The 24,810-nt window shown below is 58.6% G+C and overlaps 2 protein-coding genes across 6 annotated transcripts in view; both read left to right on the top strand.

Annotated features, from left to right (window-relative positions):
* RHEB (Ras homolog, mTORC1 binding) overlaps nucleotides 1–24,810 on the top strand; it is a 239,322-nt gene that overhangs the window by 153,386 nt on the left and 61,126 nt on the right. The window contains exon 1 of one of the 2 annotated variants that reach the window (XM_056134803.1): nucleotides 19,976–19,980. The exons of the other annotated variant lie outside the window; for it this stretch is intronic. The gene's annotated coding sequence lies outside the window, so the exon portion shown is untranslated. Of the gene's footprint in view, nucleotides 1–19,975; nucleotides 19,981–24,810 lie in introns of those variants that run through there. 2 annotated transcript variants of the gene reach the window in all.
* Nucleotides 1–24,810, top strand: part of PRKAG2 (protein kinase AMP-activated non-catalytic subunit gamma 2) — a 110,932-nt gene that overhangs the window by 61,749 nt on the left and 24,373 nt on the right. For 2 of the 4 annotated variants that reach the window (XM_056134794.1, XM_056134793.1), the window contains exon 5: nucleotides 20,153–20,216. The exons of the other annotated variants lie outside the window; for them this stretch is intronic. In XM_056134794.1, coding sequence (XP_055990769.1) covers nucleotides 20,153–20,216 — 64 coding nt within the window. The remainder of the gene's footprint in view (nucleotides 1–20,152; nucleotides 20,217–24,810) is intronic. 4 annotated transcript variants of the gene reach the window in all.

Here is a 24,810-nt window from a genome sequence, read left to right as displayed (position 1 = left end):
ACCCAGAGGGGGGCAGGGCCTTCAAGCTCGCAGCTCTGGGCCTGGCTGGGCCGTGCACATGGGCCCAACGGCCTCAGATCAGCAGGAGAATTAATCCCACACTGTCGCCACCGTCGCTTCCTGCGGGGGACTCGAAGTGACACAAGCAGCTACTACACTCCCCCAGCCCTGCAGCTGAGTCAGGGGCCAGGGGTCAAGATTCAGGATGGTCGACACTGCCCCAGCCCTGCAGCGGGTCAGGGGTCGGGATGGTCTGGCAGGCCTGGCTGGCTGAGCCGGGCCATGTCATTCTGCGCAGACGTGTTTGTTCGGAGACGGGGTGGGGAGGAGGCTCCTTCATCCCGGGTGGACAGCCCGGGTGGGCAGCTTGTTCCGTGCTCGCTGAGAAGGCAGCACTGCCCACGGGCAGGGGGACGAAGGTGCTGGAGTTGGGTGGCCTCTGTGGGTACAGCCAGGGGCTGCCCTGTGCTTGGCCCTGGGGGAGACGCCCAGGCCAGGCCGGTGCTGGGTACGGGGCGGAGATCGTGCCGAGACTGCTGAGCAACGAAGAAGGGCAGTGGGGGCTTCACTCCAGGGGGCTTTTCTGGCTGGGATGGTGAGTTGCTGGGGCAGGTGGGTTCAGGGAGGAGAAGCCAATGTCTCGGGGCTGGACTGCAGCCTTTGCTGGGACTGCAACCCAGTAGGACGCGTGTGTGCTCGGGCCTCAGGGCCTCTCCCACACTTGCCCGCCCTGCAGGTGTGTCCTGCCCCCCAGGGGACACAGTCCTCCTAGGTCTCCCGGGCACCGCCTACTCCGAGGGGTCCCTTTGAAGCCCTGTCACCAGACCCCGGGGTGGGGGGTTCCCAGCAGTGACTCCAGCCTGTGCAGGTCACTCCAGGGATTCTTTTTTATTTGTTGTTCCTGGGTTTGGGTCACCCCTGGGGTGCTCAGGGCTTACTCCTGACTCAGTGCTCAGGGATCACTCCTGGCGGAGCTCAGGGGATCGAACCTGGGATAGCTGAGTGCAAGGCAAGGCCCTTCCTGCCGTGCTCTTGCCAGCCCCGCTCCTGGGGGTTCTCAGCCCGCCAGCCCCGGGTTCTGCAGTTGGCTCTCGGGGTTGGACACGAGGACTGGCTGTGCTAGGCGCGGGGAGCCACGGGGTGCCCCTCCCCAGAGCTTCTCCCTGGCGCTAGTTCCACTTGGGAAACGTGAGGGAAACATTGTGAACGTCGTGTAAAAGCCGCACTCAGCCCCTGCCCGCAGGCGTGGGGAGAATGTCTGTGCCTATCTTTACCGCATCTCCCATCCGAAACGTCAAGTCACAGCGAACGCAGTGAGTGGGCTGATCTGAGGGTCAGCGGGACGGATTCAGGGCGTGAGGAGGGTTTTCTGGGGTGCGGAGCAGCGGTGAGGGCCCAGGCCCGTGGGGAGAGGGGGCACAGCCCAACAAGAGGAGCCCACGGGGCAGGGGGGCAGGGGGGAGCTGGGTGGGGGCGGGGGCTAGCTGATCTACCCAGAGTCCTGGCCTGTGGGATTGTTGACTCTGGTCCTTGGCAGCTGCGTTCCCAGTTAAGGTATTGGATCTTTGTGTGTTTATATACATACATGCACATATATGTCTCTAATGTGTGTATTATGTTGGGGTCTCACAAGTATGAGTCATGTGCTCTAACCACTGAGTCCCAACTCCAGCCTAGTATTCACTGAGCGCCGTTTCCTCAGGCGCTCACTGAGCCCGCCTGGTTCCTCTCATTCACCGTGCCTGACTGTTTCCTCTGTATTCACTGTCCGCCTGTTTCCTCTGCATACACCATGTCTGACTGTTTCCTCTATTCACGGTGTCTACCTGTTTCCTCTGCATTCATGGTGTCCGCCTGTTTCCTCTCTGCATTCACTGTACACCATTTCCTGCTGTGCGTTCAGTCTGACTGTTGCTCTCTGCATTTACTAAATGCACCGACTGTTTCCTCCTGTGCACTCACTGTGTCCGGCTGTTCTGTCCTACATTCACTGTGCCCGGCTGCTCCCTCTTGTGCACTCACCCTGCACCGGCTGTGCACGCTGGTGGTGCAGCCGGGAGCCGAGAAGCTGAGAGCCCACTCGTCAGCTGCCAGCCTCAAGCCCTTGTGCCCAGCCTTTCCTCCGAGGTCGGTTTCCTTATTTCCTGCCATTCTCACAGAAGCTCCTGGCACTCAGCTGCCAGCACCAGTGGTCTTTGGGGCAGCCACATTCCCTTCCCCAGCAAGGCCCGAGGGGGGCGTGGGCCAGAGGCCTGCAGGAGGTGGCCGAGCCTGGGATCTCCAAGCTGTGTGCTAGGGTGGTCCCGGGTGGGGGGACTGTTTCTGAGGAGGGCCACGCCCGGCTGGGCTCAGGGCTCCTTCCTGCTGGGGCTCAGGGAGCCAGGCACGAGCCAGGCTGGCGCCCTCCCTGCGCCCGGCACTCCTGTCCCCATCAGCCCCGGGAGGAGGCGTGGGGGAGTTAAAGCCTCAGGTCAGGGGTCCCTGCTCCCTTTCTGTCCCCTGGCTGGGAGGACGGCCTGGATGACAGCGCCCAAGCACGCACAGCCTTGCCTCCACACCGTGCTCCCGGGGAAGAGAGATGGAGCCTGCTGGGGCCGGGAGGGACTGAACACACTGACCGCGGGAGACCCCAGGGGCCTGGGGAACGCGGGACACTCTGCCACTGGTGCAGAGGAGAGACACCAGGACAAGAGCTCAGTGGGGTGGTGGGCAGTGGGCAGTGAGCTGCTGGCAATGGGCAGTAGTGGGCAGTGGGTGGCAGGCAGTGGGCACTGGGCACTGGGCACCAGGCAGTGGGCGGGAACTGCCCTCCCTCTCCTGCTGAACAGGCGGGCAGCAGAGTCCGTGGTGGGAGGAGGCGTATGGGGGGGCAGGACATTCTCCCGAGTGGACGCGTCCTCTGGTTCCTGGAGCCCGGGCTGGAGGGAGCATCAGGCTGTGCGTGCGCAGAAGCAGGAGACGTGTCCTTCGCCTGGGCCGTGCTGGAGACAGGGACACGAGGCGGGATGGCACCGAGGCGGGATGGCACCGAGGCGGGATGGCACCGTGGCCAGCCGGGACAGCAGCCTCCCGAGCTCCCTGCTGGGGCCTCATCCAGCACCCCTCCTTCCTCTGCCTTCCCAGCCAGCAGGCCCTGATTTGCATTTAGATGGGAATTCCTTCAGCTCCGAGCCTGGAGTGTCTCCAGCACTTGGAAAGGCATTAACCCGGCTGCGGGTACCCCAGCCCCCAGAGCAAACCGTGCCCGTCTGAGTGGTGTCGCTGGCTGGAGGCCGGTGGCGAGTTCCAGGGACCTCGTGGGCGTTTGTGGGGAGAGCAGGGGCTGATGGCCGGCCGAGGCCGAGGCTGACCTCAGAGTGAGGGGCGAGCGCAGGTTCTTTCTCCTGTTGGGGGGCCGAACGCCGAGCGGTAGGTGGGAGCTCGGGCTCTTCTTCCACACCCCAGAGCAGCCGAGAGCCCGTTGCTTCGCAGCCCGGCCGTTACCCTGCTTTAGTCTGATGAGATAATTGCATTTAATTTTTAAAACGAGACCCATCTGGAGGAGAATTTGATTAGCTCCATGAAAAAAAATAGGATTCCTAGAGCTGGAGAGACAATAGAGCCAGGAGGGCGTTTGCCTTGCACGCGGCCAACTCGGATTCAGTCCCGGCATCCCATAGGGTCCCCCGAGCACCACCAGGAGTGATTCCTGAGTGCAGAGCCGGGAGCGACCCCCGAGCATCGGCCAGGTGTGGCCCAAATGAAACAAATCAGAGCACCAGGGGAGAACTTCCTGGTGCTCCGCATCCCAAAGCCTCCGTGCTCAGTGCTCCCAGCTGTACACTTGGGAAAGAGAATCTGGGAGATGCAGAGGCCCCCGACCCCATCCACAGCACCGATGCCCCCCAGCAACACCAGACACTGCCCCCCTAGACCAAACGTGAAGATGGTGGAAGATCTGTTCCGTGCATTTTACTAACGTGCATTATTCAAGGGTGGCTCTGAGTACTGCTTTGGAGGCAAAAAAATTTTAATTTTTTTTAAAAATTTTTTTATTTTTGGGTCACACCCAGCAATGCTCAGGGGTTACTCCTGGCTCATGCACTCAGGAATTACTCCTGGCAGTGTTTAAGGGACCATATGGGATGCTGGGAATCGAACCCAGGTCGGCCGCGTGCAAGGCAAATGCCCTACCCGCTGTGCTATCGCTCCAGCCCCTGGAGGCAAAAAAATTTTTAAGAAAAAGATAAAAATTCAGAGTCTGGTCTCTGGGACTCCAGAACTGCAAGCCTTTGTGTCTGCCTTGGGGGCTGGCTGTTGTTCCTGTTCCCGCTCAGGACCAGGCTAGGAGCAGCACACGGGGCCAGGACAAACACAGACAACAAAGGTGAAATCAGTGAGAGCCGCCCGTGACTGACCCCCAGCAGAGCCCAGGCACCTCCTGATGACGCCTGGCCCACCAGGCCCGAGGGGTGGCGCTAATGCTACTTGACCCTGCTGTGTGGAGACCTCCGGGACGACCTCCTGGGGACCCCCTATGGATGCACTCAGGTGTGCGGGGATCACAGCGTGTTTCTGGGTGTGCATGGCACGTCCCTACCCCTGCCCTATCCCCTCTGCTTTCTCCACACACCCTGCAGGGGGGAAGGCGGGTGGGTGCCCAGCCCTGGAGCAGCCGCAGGTGGAGGCGAGTCCCGCTGGGTCTCGCTCGCAAACACCAGAACAGGAGGGCTTGGGTCTGCTTCGCTGATTCGGTCAGCAAATAACTCCTGACTTCGAGGGTCCGGGCCTGCAGAACCCTGAGGTCCGTGTCACGTGGCCACATCCTGGCCTTCACGGTGATGCAGAGGGTCCCTATAGCTGGTGAGCAAGAGACACCCGTTACTAACCCAGAAAACTCCCCTGGCAGCGCCCATGTGCTGTGGGGGGAGGACGGGCCGGCCACCGCGCGGGCTGGCCCACTGTACAGCAGCTTCCTCACGCCTGTTCTCAGCTCGGCCCTGGACTGCAGCAGTTGCTGGGGGTGGGCCAGTCCCTTTCAGCCTTGCAGGGAACGTCCCTGGATAGGAAGCGGCCTGGGGCAGCCCCGGAGTCCATGACTCAGTCTCCCCGCGGCGTCTGAGGCCTGGTGAGCTCTGCTCCTGCTTGGCGTGTGACGTCGGCGTGGGGCCTCGTTCTCTCTCACACACACACGGACCCTTCCACAAGACACAGCTGTTCTCTCCGGCCTGATCTGCAGAATCTGAAATTCAGGACCTGGTGCCTGCCAAGCTGCTGGTTATGCCGGTTTGGGGTGGGCGAGCCTGGCCAACTCTTCCTGTGCCGGCCGCCGTGCGTCTGCTCTGCGTGGGGAGGAACCAGGCCCGGCGCCCCTGGAGCCCCATGGTCTCTCCCAGTGGCACCCCCAGGGTCTCTGGCTCGGCAGAGAAGCAGACCGGGCCCTCAGCACGCTCTGGCACAGCCCTGGAGAGTTGCCGGTTGGGACCTCGGTTAGACTCAGAGCCGCGGCAGCCGAGGGCGGAGAGCACCGTTCGGGGCCACAGAGCTCTGCTGCCACACACCGTCTGTCCCTCCGCCCTCTGCGCAGCCCCACGAGGCGACTGTGGCACTCGATGCATGTCCAGTTCTCCGGGAGAGGGCCGGGAGATGGCTCACAGGGCCGCAGGGCTCACGGAGGCCCAGGGTCAGTCCCGGGCACCACGTGGCCCTGAGCACTGCCTGTGGCCAGGTGGCCCTCATGCTCCTGGCCAGAGCTGCGTCCCGTGGCAAGGCCTGGTGGGAACCGGTCCAGCAGCGCCCAGGGCTGTGTGCCAGTGGGAGTGGCCCCAGGCTCCCTGAGCACTGCTAGAGAGTTCACTCACACACTCACACACACACTCACATATACACTCATACACATACTCACACTCACACACATATTCACTCACACATTCACACTCACATGTACACTCACATACACACTAACTCATATACACTCACACACTCACACACACTCACTCCCACACTCATATATACACTCACACATTCACATGTACACCCACACACTCACATATAGTATATACTCACACACTCACACTCACATATACACTCATTCTCACACATATACACTCACATACACACTCACGCTCACATATACACACACATTCACACATACTCACATATACACTCACATGTCCACTCACATGCACACACACTCACATATACATACACACACTCATATACACACACTCACATATACACACTCACACACACCTGAATGTACACTCACACCCACAGATTCATACATTCACACACACTGGCACACTCACACATTCATACACATTCACACACTCACACATTCACACACACACTCACATATACTCACACATTCACATATACACACACATATACACTCCTACATATACTCACATACACACACTCATATACACTCACACACTCACACCCACACATTCATGCACTTTCACACACTGACGCACACATTCATACAGTCACACACTCACACATGCACACACACACCCACACTCACATATACTCACACATTCACATATACACACACTCACATGTACACTCCTACATATACTCACACACACACACACTCATACACACACACCTATATATACACTCACGCCCACATTCATACACTTTCACACACTGACACACACATTCATATAGTCACACACTCACACATTCATACACATTCACACACTCACACATTCACACCCACACCCACACTCACATATACTCACACACATTCACATATCACACACTCCCATGTACACTCACATATACTCATACACACACACTCATATATACTCACACACTCACACTCACACACACATATATACACTCACACCCACACATTCATACACATTCACACACTCACACACATGCTCCCACACTGACACGCACATACACACACGCGTGCGCGATGTTCAGTGACGCCCCTTCTCTGAGGGTTTGGCCCCATGTGGCACGTGCATGAATGAAAGTGACCCCATCAGTCACATCTGCTGCGAAGTCCGGAACCGTGTGTCTCGACTCCCATCCGGCCGGACCCGTGTGTGGCTGTCCTTAGCATGTCGGAGACATGAGCAAGCGAGGGACGGACATTCGCGGTGGCTGGTAGCGTTTTTCTTTGTCATCACGTGGGCTCTCGTGGAAATCCCAGGGTTCTCCAAGGCCACCGGCAGTGGCCTCAGTGCTGTGTATCCCGTGGGCAAAGTGAAGTTTGCGCACTGCAGCCACCCCGACTTGGGAGGCTGGTGAAGAATCCGACTCGAGGCCCTAAGGTGCTGGCAGACAGGTGCGAGCAAAGCTTCCTCCTCTGCGGAAGCTGCTCCCGAGTCTGCATCTGGGTCCCTGTGCCGGCGGGGGCAGGAGGCCCCGACACTCCGCCCTGCACAAACTGGCGTGTGCCAGACCTCGGCTCCCACCGGACGCTGCACGGAGCCGAGTCTCCTGAGGTGGGTGGGGGCGATGCCGCATGTGAGCAGGTGGGAAGGGGCCCAGCTCGGAGCGATCCCTGAGCACTGCCCCCAAAAACAAAAGGAAAAAAGGAAAGAAGACGGGAAGAGTGGGGAAGGGAGAAGAAGAGAGGGAGGGAAGGAGGAAGCGAGGGGCCTGGGGGAGACCAGAGCCTCGGTTGTGGCAACTGGGAGAAGGAAGATAGGGAGCACAGGCAGGGTGCACTCCCAGGCCCAAACAGGAGAGGTGCGAGGCGACCTCACAGACAGCGCCGGGAGCACAGACAGGGAGCACGAGGAGCACAGCACCGGGAGCACAGACAAGGGCTGATCCTGAGAGCCGGCCGAGGGGAGGCACAATCAGAAATTCCTGCAAGTGGTGGGAGACTGCAGGAGCCCAGGGCAGTGGAACACGCCTGCCGGCTGACCGCAAGGCTGGAGAGGGGTGTACAGCTGGCGGGGACATTCTCAGACACGCGGGCGGGACCTGGGGCAGCCCCGCCCAGCGTGCTTGGAGCCACCAGCCCTCCTGGTGACGTGGACCAGAGCCATGAGGGGCCCCACCCCGCAGATGGGGAGCCCTCAGGGAGGGTCCCCATGGCCGCTGGACAGGGGCCGTCTCCCGCAAAGACAGTCCTCAGGTGTGGCTCCAACATTTGGGGGTCTGGGGTCACCGCTGTGCTCGCAGCTGTGTTGGGTCTAGGATGGGCCAGGGGCCATTTCTCTCTGCACCCCGGGCTGAGCTCATGAGCTGAAGTTCACGGTGTTTGGCTTAAACCCCGACACGCTGGTTTGCGGCACAGCCCGGCTCAGGTGTGGCTATTGGCTGTCTCCATCACGTTGAATACTGACCTCATCAAACGGAAAAAAAAATCTCTGTGAGCGCAGAGCTACTGAGCAGATAAACAGAAATGACTGACGAGCGATCAAAGACGAAGTCACTCCCTGCAGGCCTTTGCCTCACACAGAGCAGGCCTACGCCCGTGCATCTGAGGACCAGGAACATTCCAGAAGGGACAGCTGGGGACTGACCTGCTAAGAGCCTGTGGTCTCAGCGGGCCCGTCAGCACCGAGCAGAAGAGGAAGATAAGGAGAGGGAGAGCAGGACTTGCTAAAACTCACTGTTGTCTGCCTGTACCGCTGTTTCTAGTGACTGCTTGGTTTGGCCCAAAGCAAGGTAAAAAGAGTCCCGTGTGATGAAATACAGTCTCATTCGGAAACACCTTGAAGCGACAGTACAGTCAGGAGGGCGTTTGCTTGCACACAGACGACCCAGGCTGAATCCTCAGCACGTTTCATGGTCCCCCAAGCACCACCAGTGCAGAAACAGGAGCAATCACGGAGCATCACCAGGTGTGACCCAAAACCAACCAAACAAAAGAATATATTTAGTACTTGTATGCATGTAGAGGAAAGAATCGGATTGGACTTGTCCTCAGGGGTAGGTCCTCCTGAAAATGGTGCATGAATTTAATTCTTTCCCAGCTTGGGGCTGGTTAAGTCATACGGTGGGAAAGTGCTGAGCAGCTTCGACCCCCAGGACCACACAGGACCCTCCAAGCACTGCCAGGAGTGAGCCCCGAGCACTGCCAGGTGTGGCCCCAAACAAACCAAAGAAAAGTGTCGTGCCACTTCAAGCCTGTGGCATGACTCTTACTAAGCACCCCAGACCCCGGCCTGGCATTCCACAGATTGGGTGGTGGGGGGTGGGGTGGGGGTGGGATTGTATAAAGCAGGCTTGTTCCCACTTTGTCAGGAGCTCATTGACAGCAAGGGGATTGAAGCTACACAGCTCAGCACTAATAGTGTGAATACCTCTAAAATCTGCACACGGGGCCTGAGAGGTAGCACAGCGGGTAGGGCGTTTGCCTTGCACGCAGCCAACATGGCTGACCCAGGTTCGATTCCCAGCATCCCATCTGGTCCCCTGAGCACCGCCAGAAGTAATTCCTGAGTGTAGAGCCAGGAGTAACCCCTGAGCATCGCCAGGTGTGACCCAAAAAGCAAAAAAAAAAAAAAAATCTGCATGCTGAGGAGTGGAGAGATAGTACAGTGGGCCAAGTGCTTGCCTTGCACATCGCTGACCTGGGTTCGATCCCTGGCCTCCCGTATGATTGCCTGAGCCCCTCCAGGAGTGGTCCCTAAGCACAGAGTCAGGAATAAGCCCTGAGTATCTCCCGGTGTGGCCCCCAAACCCAAACAATAATAATATAAATTGTATGCTGATGGAGAAGAGCGATAGTCCTGCCAGCAAGGCACTTTCCTTTGATGCGATCCACCGGGCTCAGTTCCTGGCACCCCATATGGTCCCTCTGCCCTGCCAGGAGTGGTTCCCGAGTGCAGAGCCAAGAGTAACTCCTGAGCATCGCCGGGTGTGGCCCCAAACCTAAAATAATAATAATAGTAAGAATAATAATGATCTGTATGCCGAGCAGCTGACTAGTGGAAACAGAGCCCTGCCGGAAGTCTGGCCTCAAGACATTCATAATATCAAACTGTCTACGAAAACAACTTAGGCAAAAAAAAAAAACAAACCACCAAAAAACCTTCCTATCTTTTGTTTCAACAAGCCAAATTCCTGGTCGCCTTTTGACATTGGAAGGGTGGTGGTGCTCTTGGCCGAGAGAAAGGAAATGGGGTTATGAAAGGGTGACGTACATTCGACCAGCCGCCCGGCCTGGCTGTCCGGCTTCTGATTTTCTCTTTTGGTGGAAGTGAGTTTCTCGGGCTGAGGGAAGGAATGTGACCCACAGGGGACCCACACTTCCCCCCTGCCGTTGTTAGGAGCTTCCTGGTCTCCTGGGCCCCCAGGCCGCCACCTCCCCCCCCCCCCTTGATGCCCAGAGGGGTTCCTCTGCATTCGGTTTGCTTCCAGCCAAGTGGAAATCAAGACTGAGGGATTTAAAAGCCTTTGGAACAAGGTGGGCCATTTGCCGTGGCCTGCAGGGCAAATTCGTTTGCCTTGGGGAGAGGTGGTGAGCTGGTGTTCTCTGCCCGGCTGAAAGCCACAGAGCTGCGGCCAAGGGGACTCTGCGGCAAGGTGTTGCCTGGACAGGAGGCAGAAAGACAGGCCCGCCACTCACGCAGGCACTGAGAAAGGGATGTGCTCCATCACTCCAGAGAACCCCGAGAACCTTCCGAGCGGGGCGCTGCCTGAAGGTTGGTTGGTGTGGATATGCTCCCCACCGTGAGCTGCTGCTGTTGTTGTTAGTTGGTTTGGGGGTCACATGCCCCCCCAGTGCTGGGGGCTCCGTGCTCAGGGCCCATTCCTGGAAGTGCCCGGATGGAAGCCCAGCCCTCCAGGAGTGTCCCGGGCCTCCAGTTTGGGAGCTAGTCCAGTTAGAGTTCACTCTGGGGCCTGAGAACTAGTGGCCCTGGCAGGGCGCTGGCCTTGCATGGAGCTGGTCAGGGTTGGTCCCCGGCACTGCATCTGGTCTCCTGAACACTGCCAGGAGTCAGCCCTGAGTGCAGAAGCAGGAGTCAGTCCAGAGCACCGCCCGCTGTGGCCCCAAATCAAACCAGGAATAGTCTATTCCATTAACACCCTGCGCTCTGTCCTGCACTTTGAGGTTGAACCGCGCATTATTCTGGACTGTCCGGTGTTCATCACCTGGAGAGTCCTGGGTCACCTTCCGGTGCCGGTACCAGTGACCAGATCCCACTGCCAGCCTCCCCCAGGGAACGCTCCAGGAGTCAGCCCTGAGCACCACTGGCAGTAGCCCAAAGTGTGTGTGTGTGTGTGTGTGTGTGTGTGTGTGTGTGTGAGAGAGAGAGAGAGACAGACAGACAGACAGGCAGGCAGACAGGTAGATCAGCCAGAAATACACAGATTAGGACTGATTTGTGGATGGTAAGAGAAAGCATCTTTCGGTCGTGAGACTTTCTGATCTCAGGAATTGGGAGCCGAGGGCACCTTTCCCGAGCCCCGGGCTGCCAGGGCCTCCTTGAGGCTTCGTGAGCCCATTTCTAATCACTGCAGAGATGTCAACGTGTCCCTGGCACGGAGCGATAGTAGTATTTGCTGAATGCCTGTCCTCCAAATCTGCACGTTGGCTACCTGGGGAAGCTGAAGGAGGAGGGAGAGAATCCAGCTGGTTGAAGGGCTTTGGGCTTCCTGCATTTCCTTGGCGGCTTTTTAAGTAACATTCCCTCTGAAGAAGTTTCCCGCTGACTTATGCTATAGAAATGATGGCCCCGCTCTGAGTTCATGGCATAAATGCTCTTCAAAAGAAATTCTAGGGGCTGGAGCGATAGCACAGTGGGTAGGGCATTTGCCTTGCACGCGGCCGACCCGGGTTCGATTCCCAGCATCCCGTATGGTCCCCTGAGCACCGCCAGGAGTAACTCCTGAGTGCAGAGCCAGGAGTAACCCCTGAGCATCGCCAGGTGTGACCCAAAAAATCGGAAAAAAAAAAAAACAGAAAAAAAAGGAAAAAAAAAGAAATTCTAAATAAACGCTAGGAAGGACTAGACTTTAGAGCATCCATTATAGTTATGTGGAAAAGTGGCTCATTGAACCAGACCTTCCCCACCCCACCCCGAATATATTGATTAAAAGCAGCCGGAAGGATGAAAATGAGGAATGAAGACGGAAGTGCCCTCTGCCTTCCAGTTTGAAATGTTTCATTTTTAGTATTGATTAAATTTCTATTCTCGACTGACTGCATGCCATTCTATTTCTTTTTTTCTTTTTCTTTTTTCTTTTTGGGTCACACCTGGAGATGCTCAGGGTATACTCCTGGCTCTGCACTCAGAAATTACTCCTGGTGGTGATCGGGAAACCATATGGGATGCTGGGGATCGAACCCGGGTCAGCTGTGTGCAAGGCAAACACCCTCCCTGCTGTGCTATCGCTCCAGCCCCCAAAACCGACTGCATGTAACAGTATTCTGCTGCACGTGTAAGGCTGTGGCAGGAGTGTGCCAAGCCCCTGCCCACCTGCAGACCTCCGGGCAAGCTCCAGGGCCTATTTTATTTTTTCCCTTTTTAAAAAAAATTTTTTATTAGTGAGGCATCATGAGGTACAGTTGTAGACTTAGAAATTTTTGTGCTTGGGTTTCAATTATACAATGATCAAATACCCACCCCTCCACCAGTGCCCATTTCCCACCACCACGGATCTCAGTATCCCTCCCACCTCCCAATCCCCCCCATCCCACCCTTCCTCTGTGGCAGGGCATTCCCTTTTGTTCTCTCTTTCCTTTTGGGTGCTGTGGTTTGCAAAAGAGACATTGAGTGGCAATTGTGTTTGGTCTATAGTCTACTTTCAGCATGCTTCTCCCATCCTGGGAGGATCCTCCCAACACCCTTTATTTGGTGCTCCCTTCTCTATCTGAGCTCATCCAAGGCCTATTTTAGCCCAGATATTTGCAGCCCTTCCTCTCAGTGTCTTTCCTGGCACTCAAGGGAACGTGGGTCAAATCATTTCTAAGCTGAAGCTGGGAGAAGCATAAGCAAATGGCCTGGAAGAACCGCTCAGCCCGTGTGTGTGTGTGTGTGTGTGTGTGTGTGTGTGTGTGTGTGTGTGTCTCGCTGGGTTGCCTGCCCGCCTTTCACGGACTCGCTAATCAGAAACAATGCGCCTCACTGCAGTATTGTTTGAGGGCGCTCTCCGTGCAAGGCAGAGGGCACGCATCCGAGATCAAAGTCCTCCTTCCCCTTCAGAGAACTGACGGGATGTAGGAGAGAGCCGGTGGGGTCCCTGCCCGGGCTGAGCACCCGACGGGAGTTACGCGGGTTCACAGGAGCAGCTAGGCTGGGGCGATCCTGCGGGGTACGACCCTGGGTTCTGCCCCCACCCCCACACACTCCCACCCGTCCACACATCCTGTCCAGAGAAGGAGGAGAAACCAGACGGGCTCCTGGCGGACAGCCCAGCCCCTGCACACCCAGCTCTGAATGGGCCCCGCTGCAGGGGGCAGAGAGACCGAGCAGGGCCGGTGCCAGGGCCCGAGCGGCCAGAGACAAGAGGCGCGCGGGCCGGCCTGTGGCTGAGGCGGCACACGCAGGAAATTCCTGCAGCTCCTGGGAGCCGAACAAGAGCGGCTCTGTCCCGCCAAAGGTCAGCGCGGCTCCAGGCGAGCGAGTGCATGAGAAGGGGCCGGCGGGAGGGCGGGCCGGCCAGCGGGCCGCAGAGACAGTGGGCGCCAGTCTCAGGCCTGGGCTGGACATGGGCAGGCGCCGGCCCCAGAGGACACAAACAGAACGAGGGAGAGTCAGCAACTGTTTTCTTCTTTCTTCCTCTCTCTCTCTCTCTCTCTCTCTCTCTCTTTTTTGGGCTGTTGGGACACACCCAGCAGTGCTTAGGGCGTACTCCAGGCTCCGTGCTCAGAGGTACCAGGGATCGAACCCGGGTCAGCCGCATACTAGGCAAGCACCCCACCTGCTGCGGTAGTATCAACTCCACCCCCTCTTCTGGCTTACTAACTGTGTCTAAGATGGAAGTTCTGAGTTTTGCAACAATGTTAATAATGCTACAATAGTTACAATAGCAGGCACCTAATTCCCACGCCAGGCCCATCACGGGGTTCCTACCTCTGCCCCCCCCACAGGTCCCCCTGCAGGCGCCTCCTTTTTGAGCCTCCATCAGCTAGCTCAGTTGTGGGGTTCAGTTCCCCCCTTGCCTTTGGCCTGTCTTGTCCCCACGCTGTCTTTCGGTTCGCCTGTGGGAGGGACCGTGCTGGACCTGTCCCTGTCCTGACCGTCTCTAGCCACATCCGCGCTGCTGTCTTGGAGCTGCCTCTGTTCCGTCGTATTTCTCGATGCCCTCATCTGCAGTTGCGGGGCGGCCGCAGGCGTAGGTCAGCGTGGATCCTTTTGGATTCATGCTTCTGCGTTGGGGGGAAGAGATGCCAAGAAAGTGGTGTTGCTGGGCGGTGTGAGAGTTTTATTCCTCTTTGGGGGAGATTTCCACAGTCGGCGACTGTTTTCCACGGACTGATCGAATTTTCTCTAGAAAGTTCCAACGGAGATGACCAGAAGGCATGTGGAGTTGGGGGCTGGGGGCTCCAGGGTGCCAGCAGGCAGACAGGACACATGTGCCTCCAGTCCGGCCTCTACCCGGCTTTGCCACCACGCAAAGGACCTGCCTTGGCCGAGACACCCGGGGCCCTGATGGCTTATCCAGGATTTGAGGCCTATGTATTTCTTGCAGTAGTTATTTAAGACTGGAGCCATAGCACAGCGGTATGACGTTTGCCTTGCACGCAGCCAACATGGCCGACCCGAGTTCGATTCCTCCGCCCCTCTCGGAGAGCCTGGCAAGCTACCAAGAGTAGCTTGCCCGCACAGCAGAGCCTGGCAAGCGACCCGTGATGTATTCGATATGCCAGACACAGTAACAACAAAGTCTCCAATGGAGACGTTACTGGGCCCGCTCGAGCAAATCGATGAACAACGGGAGGTCAGTGACAGTGGAAAGGTAGCACAGTGGGTAGGGCGCTTGCCTTGCACACTGCTGACCCGGGTTCGATCCCCAGCATCCAATGTGGTCCCCGAGCACTGCCACGAGTGATCCCTGTGCACAGAGCCAGGCGTGAGCCCTGAGCACTGCCAGGTGTAGCCCATACAGCAAGCAAAGATTGTGAGGTTTATTATTATTTTTTTTTTTGCTTTTTTTTGGAGGGGTCACACCCGGCGACGCTCAGGGGTTACTCCTGGCTCTGTACTCAGGAATCACTCGGGGGACCATGTGGGACGCTGGGAATCGAACCTGGGTCGGCCGCGTGCAAGGCAAACGCCCTGCCCGCTGTGCTGTTGCTCCAGCCCACAAAGATTGTGTTTTTAAAGAGCACAGCAAACCCTGTAAACCTCAGCACAGGGAGGAAAGCATAGGGGGCTTTTAGGGGGCTTTGCCTTCCTGTCCCGGTGAATTCCCAAGTCATTCAGCTGCCAAGAGTTGGGCCCACCTTCGTACCTGATCACTTTTACCCACCACCAAGACCAGCCGTCCGGCTGCTTCTTTCTAATGTCCAGGCACAGCGACTGCCCCCTCACACCAGGCGAGACCCCAGGGGCCCCATCAAGGGCAGAGACGCTGGGGTTTGGCCCCTGGGGAAGTTCCTGTGTGCGCTCAGGGTTTTCTCGGGCTGCCCTGTTGCTGCGGAACATCTCAGGGCACTCCCTGCTCCCTCTCCTGGCCCCCCCTCCCCAAACAGCTAAAAGGAAGACACATGGGTCCCTGAAGGGCAGCGATGACCGCCAACCTTCCTTTGCGTGGCCCATGTGGCCCATCCCTTGCAACCTTTACAACATCCAGAGCACCGGGCGGGGCATCCCTGGAGTTCTGCTGCAGGGAACTGTTTGTCCCGACTGGGCGCCCTTCTACAGAAGAAAACAAGAGATGCCTTAGTGTGCATTGGCCCAGCCTGGGGAGTTTCCGGTACGGGCACCTGCGTCTTGCTCCCGCTCTGTGTGACAGAGAATTGTAGCACTGGCATCCGATCTCTCCCAGCTTCTGCAATGATGGGGTTTTTCCAGCTCTGGGCCACTCTGGGCTGTTCTCTGCCTCTGGACAGAGATCCCTTGTTACTGCCCGTTTCGGCCCCCAGACACCAACTCAGAGGGCTCAACACCAGTGAGGGATTTCTCTTTTAATACACCAAAAGTACGGCAAGAAATGAAAATATAGACTTTCAAATTAGGGTGATTGGCACACCTGCTGGCTGCCAACCTAAATTTGCTTGGGGGCCACACCCAGTAGTGCTCAGAGCTTACTCATGGTTCTGGGTTCAGGGACCACTCATAGGGGTACTCTGCGTAACCCTCTGTGGTGCCAGAAATGGAGTCATTGTCAGTGGCATGCAGGGCGAGAGCCTCAACCCCAGTTCTGTTTCTCTGACCTAACCCCGAGCTTTTTGTTTTGTTTTGTGGCTTTTTTTTTGAGTCACACCTGGCGATGCACAGGGGTTCCTCCTGGCTCTGCACTCAGGAGTTACTCCTGGTGGTGCTCAGGGGACCATATGGGATGCTGGGAATCGAACCCGGGCTGGCCATGTGCAAGGCAAACGCCCTCCCCGCTGTGCTATTGCTCCAGCCCCACCCCGAGCTTTCTTTAATTCCTCTTTGCGTTTGGTGTTCATGTTGAGTCGAGGCATCACCCCACACGCCTTTCTCCTCCTTATCAGTGGTAACGCTTTGTAAAACTTTCTAGTCCGGAAGAAATAAGCACCCTCTCACTTTGCGGGGGGGGGGGGAGGGGGGGATGTAAAAAAAAAAAAGCAACCGAGGTGAAAAATAATTTTCAGAGACTTCCCAGAGTGGCTATATTCGTACCAGATTCTCCAGCCCCGATTCACAACCTGGGAGAAGAAGAAGGCGTGTGATGGGGCAGTGATGTCCATGGGAGCCAGGATGTGACTGCCCCACATTCGGAGGGACCGAATGAAGCACCATTTTGGACACACTGGGCAGTGGACGCTGAGTGAAGGAAGGCAGAGGCCCCTGTTGTCCGATTCTGTTTTTTGTGAAACATCTTTTCTAAGGACATTCTTAGAGAGGGACCACAGGTTGCCTGGAGCCGCAGGGGGGCGTCAAGGAAGTGACCGTGACTGGGTCTAGGATGATGGAAATGGAACTGCAGGGGCCAGAGAGACCACACAGCAGGGAGGGCGCTTGCCTTGCGTGCAGTCAACCCAGGTTCTATCCCTGACATCCCATACGGTTCCCCAAGCAGCGCCAGAGTAACCCTTGAGTGCAGAACCAGGAATAACCCCCAAGCACTGCTAGGTGTGGCCCCAAACCCAAAAAGAAATCAATGACGGCACAGATGGCCGCGTCTCAAGACTATACCGAAGCCCTCTGTCCTCTCTCCGGCTCGTGACTCGTGTCTCAGGAAAGACTTTTATGAACCCAGTTTCTCGTTTCTGCCACAGCTCATCAGCACAGCTTGGCCACATAGCAGGCCGCAGGCCCGCAAGCCTGTCTGGGACGGCTGCCATCCCCACGGCTCCATTTCTCCCACTTGGCCATTTCCAGGACGTCACAGAGACGGACCATACAGGTCTTTGAGTATGTTTGGGGGCAGCTCTTTGCTTGCATCCTCCCTCTCGGCCACTCATTCTACATCTCTGTGAGAACCCGGGTACCGTGGAGTGGGAGTCTCAGAGGGAGGGACCCGCTGGCCCGGCGCACTGGCCCCTGGACGGCACTGCCCGCCTCTGGCTGGAACTAGCAGACGAAGCTGTGAAGGCCGGTCAGTGTCTGGGTTCTGCGTAAGCTCCCGCCCCAGGGAGAGGCAACAGGTGTGCAGGGTGTGTGTGTGTGGTGGGGGGTGGGGGTGGCGGGTGTGTTGTGACAGCCCGTGGCTGGAGGAAGTCCTTTCCCATGTCACTGACAGTGTCAAACACCTACTTAGTCACCTTTTTGGTGGTAGTGGTGGAGGGGTTCGGTTTGGGTTGGGGGCCGCCCAGAGCTCTTCCCTGCGGGGAATGTCTGATCCCGTGGTGCGGAGGACCCAACCCGGGGCCTTGTGTTGGCCACACTCCGGCCCTTTGAGTTCCCTGCCCCGCCTGTTGCCGTCTCTAATATTTTCAGGCCAACACCTGCTTGTGTGTGCTTGTGTGTGCTGTCCATGTTCTCACCCCGTTTTCCTTTGAAACAGTCTGTGCGGGTTCCGGGCGCGGGCCCTGCCCATCAGTGTCTGTGGCCTCTTGGCAGGCTCCCCACGCCAGGGCAGACTTTCTCAGTCCATTAAGTTATAACTTATTCATTTTCCCTTTAGAAACCATCTCTTGGCTTAACAATAAAGCCAGTGTTTCTCCTTTTTTTCTTCCCCCAAACATTTCGTTGTTTCCCTGTTATTTTACATGGGGGGAGTGGAGCAAGATAGTTTCATTTCAAGAGATTTGCTTAATGTGAGGGGAGCAGGAGAGACTCGTATTTAAAAGAGAATTACGGGCTTCTCCAGTGGGAAACACGGAGAGTCCATCAAGAGGGAGTCATTACTTCACATTTTATTTTTTTATTGGTTTGAGGGTCACAGCTGGCAATGCTCGAGGCGCCTCCCAACGTGGTATGGGGGAGGCCACTCCTGGGGGTCTTCCAGGGATCGGACCTGAGACCTGTTTGCAGGGTCCGTGCTCAGCCCAGGAGCTGCCTCTCGGCCTCCCGCTGTATTCTCTGTCTGTGATCCAGTTTGGACCCGGATTTGTGTTTGGGTTTGGTTTGGGATTTTGCCTAGTCATGGCTGCTCCATGGTTGTTTCCGCCTTTGCCAGACTTGGCCTGGCACCGCTCCTGGCTCTGTTTCTGGTTTGGGACTTTTTTGTTTGTTTTTGTTTTGGGTTTTGTTAGGGGTTATTTTTTTTGGGGGGGGGGGTCGTGGTCCATACCTGGTGATGCTCAGGAGTTACTCTTCCTGGCTCTGCACTCAGGAATTACTCCTGGAGGTGCTTGGGGAACCACATGGGATGCCAAGAGTGGAACCCGGGTCAGCCACCTGCAAGGCGAGCGTTTGACCTGCTGTACGTGCCACCCTCCAGCCCCACGGGTTGTTGGCTCCTAGGCCCAGAGTCTACCCCTACCCACCCCGCTCGGCCTGATTTCCGGTGCTCCTCGGCATGTGCTCCACTCCTCCCCCTTCATTTTCCTTCTCCAAGGTTGTTTCAGCGCTCTGGGGGCTGAATGGACCAGACCCTCCGCCCCCGGAGCCCATCCGCACCTTTGCGCTCCAGAGTGAGTTTGTCTTGGCTGTGGAAAACCTTGTCGGGATTCCAGTGGGGATCCCACGACACAGAGACCCTGGCTTGCGGGAGCGGGGCCCTCTTCACTCTGCTGGCGGAGGATCGGGACCCCGGGGAGTGCCCCCTTGATTTTGGCCATCTTGCCTGCATTTCTCCTTTCGGCAGGTGTCTCTCCCAGCTTGTCTTCCACGCCTACCTCGTGTTGAGTTGTCACTGCAGCAACTGAGGATGCTGTTGTTGTAAATCTCGGCCACGTATTCATGACTCGCACGTGGAAACCAGATCGCTTTTTGCGCCTTGGTCTGGAGCCCTGAGCCCTCACTGAGCTCCCGGGTTCTGGTTCTGAGTTTTGTCTCGGGCAGATTTCCTCGGGCCTTTCTCTCGGCCACGCTCGCCGTGTGCAGACAGGGACGGGATGGCCTCCTGCGTCCCGGGCGTGCCCCGTTCTTTTTCTTGCCTTATTGCTGTGGCTGAAACCCGGGACGGGGAGCGAGCAGAAGCCGGGGCCTCGCTCGAGCTCAGCGGGGGAAGGTTCTTGCTCTCCTCGGGGCCTGACGCGCAGCCCTTCTGTCCACCAGATGTCCTACTCAAACCCTTTCATCTCCTGGGGGCTGGCGCCTCCGAGTGCCCCCACCCGCACCCGTCCGAAGGCGGAGCTTACGGCTCGAGAGATTGGCTGCCCGAGATGATGGGGCAGAAAAGAAGCCCCCGGCATTCCGGCCGGTCCTCCCCAGCCCTAGGTCAGCCCGGAGAGCGGGACCCGAGTTCCCCCGCCGCCCGCCGGGGCCGCGCCAGCCGCCGCGCGCGCTCGGCGCCCCCGCCCCCGCGCCCCTGCCCATCCCGCGCGCCCGGGCCGAGAGCGGCGCCGTCGCGGCCTCCCGGCCGGCCCCGGGGCCCCCGATGGCCAGGGCCGGGCCCCGAGCCGGGCGGGCTCCCGGCGGCGCCCCCCGCGCGGCCCCGCCAGGCTCCGCCCCCCGCGGCGCCGCGCCCGCCCCGCGCGCACGCTGACCGCTGTCCTCCTGCTCCTCAGGCGGCGCTGGCGGCCCCGGGACCCGCGCGAGCCGGCATGCTGGAGAAGCTGGACTCGGAGGAAGGTGAGTCGCGGCCCTTTGTCCTCCCGGGGCGTGGCCCGCCCGCGGGGGAGGGTCCCGGGGCGCCCCCGGCCGCGCGCGCCCACCTGCCGCCCCGGCCCGCGCCGGCCGGCCGCGCGCCCCCGCCCGGGCGCCTCCTCCTCCTCCTCCTCCTCCCGGCCGGGCCGGGGTCGCGCGAGCCCCGGGAGAAAGTTTCGGGGCTCGGCAGGGGGAGGGGCCGAGGACGCCGGTGGCCGCGGGCAGGGGGGGCCCGTTATTCGTGCGGGGACTTCTCCTGCCGCGGAGGATGGGGAAAGCCGCGGGCACACGTGTACCATGTGCGCACCGGGCCCGGTGCCACCTCTAATCCCTCTGCTCGATTGCAGGCAGCGCCCGGCCAGCCGGAGAATGGCAGCCCAGAGAGAGAGAGATGGGGGGGGGGGGGAAGAGAGAGAGAGAGAGAGAGAGGTGGGAAGAGAGAGGGAGAGATAGGGAGAGAGACAGAGAGGGAGGGAGGGAGGGGGGAGGGAGAGGGAGACAGAGACAGAGACACACAGAGTGGAGAAGAGACAGAGGGAGGGAGAGAGAGACAGAGAGGGAGGGCAGCTCTGCTGGGAGATAATGCTTGCATTAACGACCCCCCAAAAGTCTGCGCCCCCTCCCTCTTCACAAGCCCTGACTTGATACCTTTCAGAACGTCGCTGGGACTTCACTGCAGTTCATGCAGCTGGACCCGGGTTCTGTGTCCTGCACGGGATCCGTGGCACTGTCCTGGCCACAAGTCACATTTTGCCTCCGTTTGGAGGGCCGGTGTGGTGTGATGGCCCTTTCCAAGAAGACTTTGAATATCCGCAGCGGGGTGCCGGGGACCCAGGGGTCTCCGATCGATGCCCCTTCACCCCCAGTGTCCATCGCGTTTAAACTTTGCAGAGTCACTGGGCACAGACGCCAGAGAGAGACGCGGGCCCAGCCTGGGCTCAGCGCCGCTGCTGTGTGACCCTGAGGAGTCACTTGACCTCTCTGTGCCTTCCTTCCCCAGGGTCTGAGCGGGCGCTCGTCTCAGTGTCTGGGGGATCCTACTAGATGATCCCTCTGCGGTGGGTGTCTCAGAGAAATCCCCCAGGAAGCTGTCCGCCCGAGCGGTGCAGCGAGGTCCTGGCGTTTGGGAGGCCTTGCTTTGCATGCTAACATTGGGAATGTTTTCCACACAGCGCGAGGGCGTGGCTTCTCACTGGAGTTATTAACTTCATGACGTTGCATTTCTCCAAGCAGACACACAAGTGGTTTGGGGGTTGGGTTTTTGCTCCCCCCCACCCCCCGCATTGTTTCTGCCATTGGGATGCGTGTCAGGATATTGAGCTAGACATCTAAAAAAGGGAATTTCCCGTTTCACCCATCTATTTTTATCGGGAGTGCAGCCCTTGCTTTCGAGCTTACCGATCCCACAAATAACCCTGTCAAACTCTTGGAGGAGGCATAACGTTCATAAAGCCCGTGGAGGCCGTTGGCTGAGCTGGCGTGTCGGGGCGGCGGCAGCGGCGGCGGCTCCCTGGTCGTCCCGGGCTCTCGGTCGCTTTCTCATCCCAAATAGGGAGAAACTGCGCCAGCCCGTGGAATCCTCCATGGGGGGGGGGGGGGGCGCGTCCCCCCTCCCCAGGCCGCCGCAGCTCGTTCTCCTCCTGCTCCCGGGCAGGGTGTCCATTCTGCCGGGCCCCTCCTGGACACAGGGTAATGTGGGGGCGCTCAGTTTTGTCACCAAGTAGCTTTGTGTCTCTGAGTAAGTCAGGCCCCGCGCGAGTCTGTCGGGAGCAAGCACCAGAAGTGAGGCCTCGAGCGAGCCAAGGGGCAGAGCGGGCGGCGGGGGCCTGTCTGCCCACTGACCCCTGCCCACCACCTCCCCCGCCTGAGTTGTGGGGCATCTACGTCTCCAGACCCACGTGTCCCCCCGGGCCCACGTGTGACCATGGGCTTACCTGGTGCCCCCCACAAAGTCTCTGTCTTCCCATGCTACACTGTGTCCCCCCGTGGTCTCCGGGTGCCCCCTGCAACCTCTCCACCCCCCCCAGCAGATGCTTCAGCCCCCCTCGCCCACCCCCGCTCTGGTGGGTGCAGGCGGGACCCCGGTGCTATCACTCCTGGGGACACGTTGGGTTCATGGGGGCAGGCAGGGTGGAGGACCCTCATGTCAAGGCTGTTTTTGCTCTCAGGACAGTCCACTTAGCACAAGCCACAGGTCTGTGCTGCCCAGTACCAAGCCCAGCACCTCAAAGCCCTGGGTGCTGTGTGCTAGTTAACATAGGGGCAGCCCCAGCTTTGTCGCGTGGTTGGGCGGGCCCCGGGGTGTGGGGTGGGGAGGGGACATCACCCGGGCTGGTCCTGCGTGCTGCCCTGTCTCTGGGTGCCGGGTCCCCCACGCCGGGTGCTGGGCCCGCCTCTGCCACTGCCCCGTTGCTGAGGCCAGGCCTGGCAGGCGGGTGCTCTTGAATTCTCAAGCTGTGGGTTTAACCCCCACCACCCCTGCCCACTCTGCTGCAGGACGGTGCCACCTCCCACGCATGGCTCTCTCGGCATCAGGACACTGTGATATGCCCCCTCCTTTTAGTGGCATGTCCCGCCATGCAGCCTGCCCGTCCCTGTCACCAGGTCATGCTGTCTGTCCCCTCACCTTCCCCTGCCAGGCCTTTTGCCAAGGGTCTTCTCATCTCCACTCCTCACGGTTGCAAAACAAGAACAGGAGGCCCGTGTGCGCTGGGGTTCCCGCCAGCATGCCCTTCAGAGGCACGGGGGAGATGAGCTGTAGTTCGCGGTTATCTGCTGAGAGCTATTGTGGTTGGGGTATCTGTGGTCAGGACGGTACTGTAGCCAGGGATATCCGAGGTTAGGGTATTTGTGGTTAGGGTATCCATGGTTAAGGTACTCGTGGTTAGGGTATCCATGGTTAGGGTATCCGTGGTTGGGGGCATCAGTGGTTAGGATATCTGTGATTGGGAGTATCCATGGTTAGGGTGTTTGTGGTGGTGGTTGGGGGTATTGATGATTTGGGTATCTGTGGTTAGAGTATCCATGGTTGGGGATATCAGTGAGTTAGGGTGCCCGTGGTTAGGGTATCCGTGGTTGGGGGTATCAGTGGTTAGGGTATCCATGGGTGGGGGTATCAGGGTTTGGGGGTATTTGTTGTTGGAGGTATCAGTGGTTGGGAATATCTGTGTTTGAGGTCTTTATGGTCTGGGGTATTCATGGTCAGGAGTATCTGTGGTCAGGGGTGTCCTATGGTCAGGAGTATCCATGGTCGGGGGGGGGGGTTGCTGTTGGGAGCGTTCGTGGTTGCCGTTGTTCGTGATTGGAGGTATCTGTTGTTGGGGGGTCTCTGTGGTCAGGGGTATCTGTGGACACCAGTGCTGTGTTTGGCCATGCTGTGATTGTGTCGTGTGGTTGGGGGGTCTCTGTGGACAGAGGTGCCGTGGATGGTATACTGTGGTTGGGAGTATCTGTGATCGGGGTGCTGTGATTAGGGGTGAACTGTGGTCGGGGTATTTGTGATCAGGGGTGTCTGTGATCAGGGGTGCTGTGTCTAGGGGTGTCTGTGATCAGGGGTATGCGTGGTTGGGGTTGTACAGTGGTTGGGGTATCTGTGACCAGGGTTGCTGTGGGTGGGGGTACTGTGGTTGGGGATATTTGTGGTCAGGGATGCTGTGGTTAGAACTTGAGGTACTCTGATGGGGGGTTTGGTGGTCAGGGATGTACTCTAGTTGGAGTATACAGTGGTCGGGGTGTACAGTGGTCCAGGTATTTGGGTTAGGATCCTGTAGGGGGGTCTCTGTGGTTGAGGGTCTCTGTAGTTGGGATGCAGTGGCTGGGGGTTCTCTGGTTGGGAGCCTCAGATTGGGGTCTCTGCGATTGGGGTATAGTGGTTGGGGGTCTCTGTGGTGGGTGGTCCCTGTGGTTGGGGGTGCAGTGGTTGAGGGTCTCTGTGGTCAGGGGTACAGTGGTCAGGGGTGCTGTGCTCAGGGTGCTGTGTTCAGGGGTCTCTATATCAGGGGTTCTGTGGTGGGGGGTCTCTATGGTCAGGGATGCAGTGATCAGAGGTGCTGTGGTCAGGGGTCTCTGATCAAGGGTGCTGTGGTCGGGGGTCTCTGTGGTCGGGGTGCTGTGGTGGGGGTGTTCGTGGTCAGGGTGCTGTGGTGGGGGATGTCTGTGGTTGGGGTGCTGTGGTGGGGTCTCCATGGTTGGGGTCCTGTGGTGGGGGTCTTCGTGGTCGGGGTGCTGTGGTGGGGTCTCTGTAACGGTGCTGTGGTGGGGGTCTCTGGTGTGGCTCCCTCACTAGGGTGGCAGTTCCGCCACTTCAGCAGTGTGGCCCAGTGCCACAGTCCCTTATCTGTTACATGCCCTTGCTTCGGGCAGTCGTGTCCCCGTGAGAGGGACCTGGTGTTTGAGGGATGCACACACCTGAGCTGTGACCTGCTGTGTCTGTGCCCGGGCCACGCGGGCACACGCAGCCTCACTGAGAGGCCCTGGCGGGTGTCCAGCCTGGCCATGCTGTAGCAGCCGTGCCATGCTGTAGGGGCAGTGCCCCCTGGTGGGCATCCCCTCGTGGCAGCTGAGCCTTGCCTGGTGGGGG

This window comes from Sorex fumeus, unplaced genomic scaffold (assembly GCF_029834395.1).
Source record: "Sorex fumeus unplaced genomic scaffold, SorFum_2.1 ptg000107l, whole genome shotgun sequence".
Lineage (NCBI taxonomy): Eukaryota > Metazoa > Chordata > Mammalia > Eulipotyphla > Soricidae > Sorex > Sorex fumeus.
Note: the sequence above shows the minus strand (reverse complement) of the source record. Positions and strands in the feature narration are given on the sequence as shown.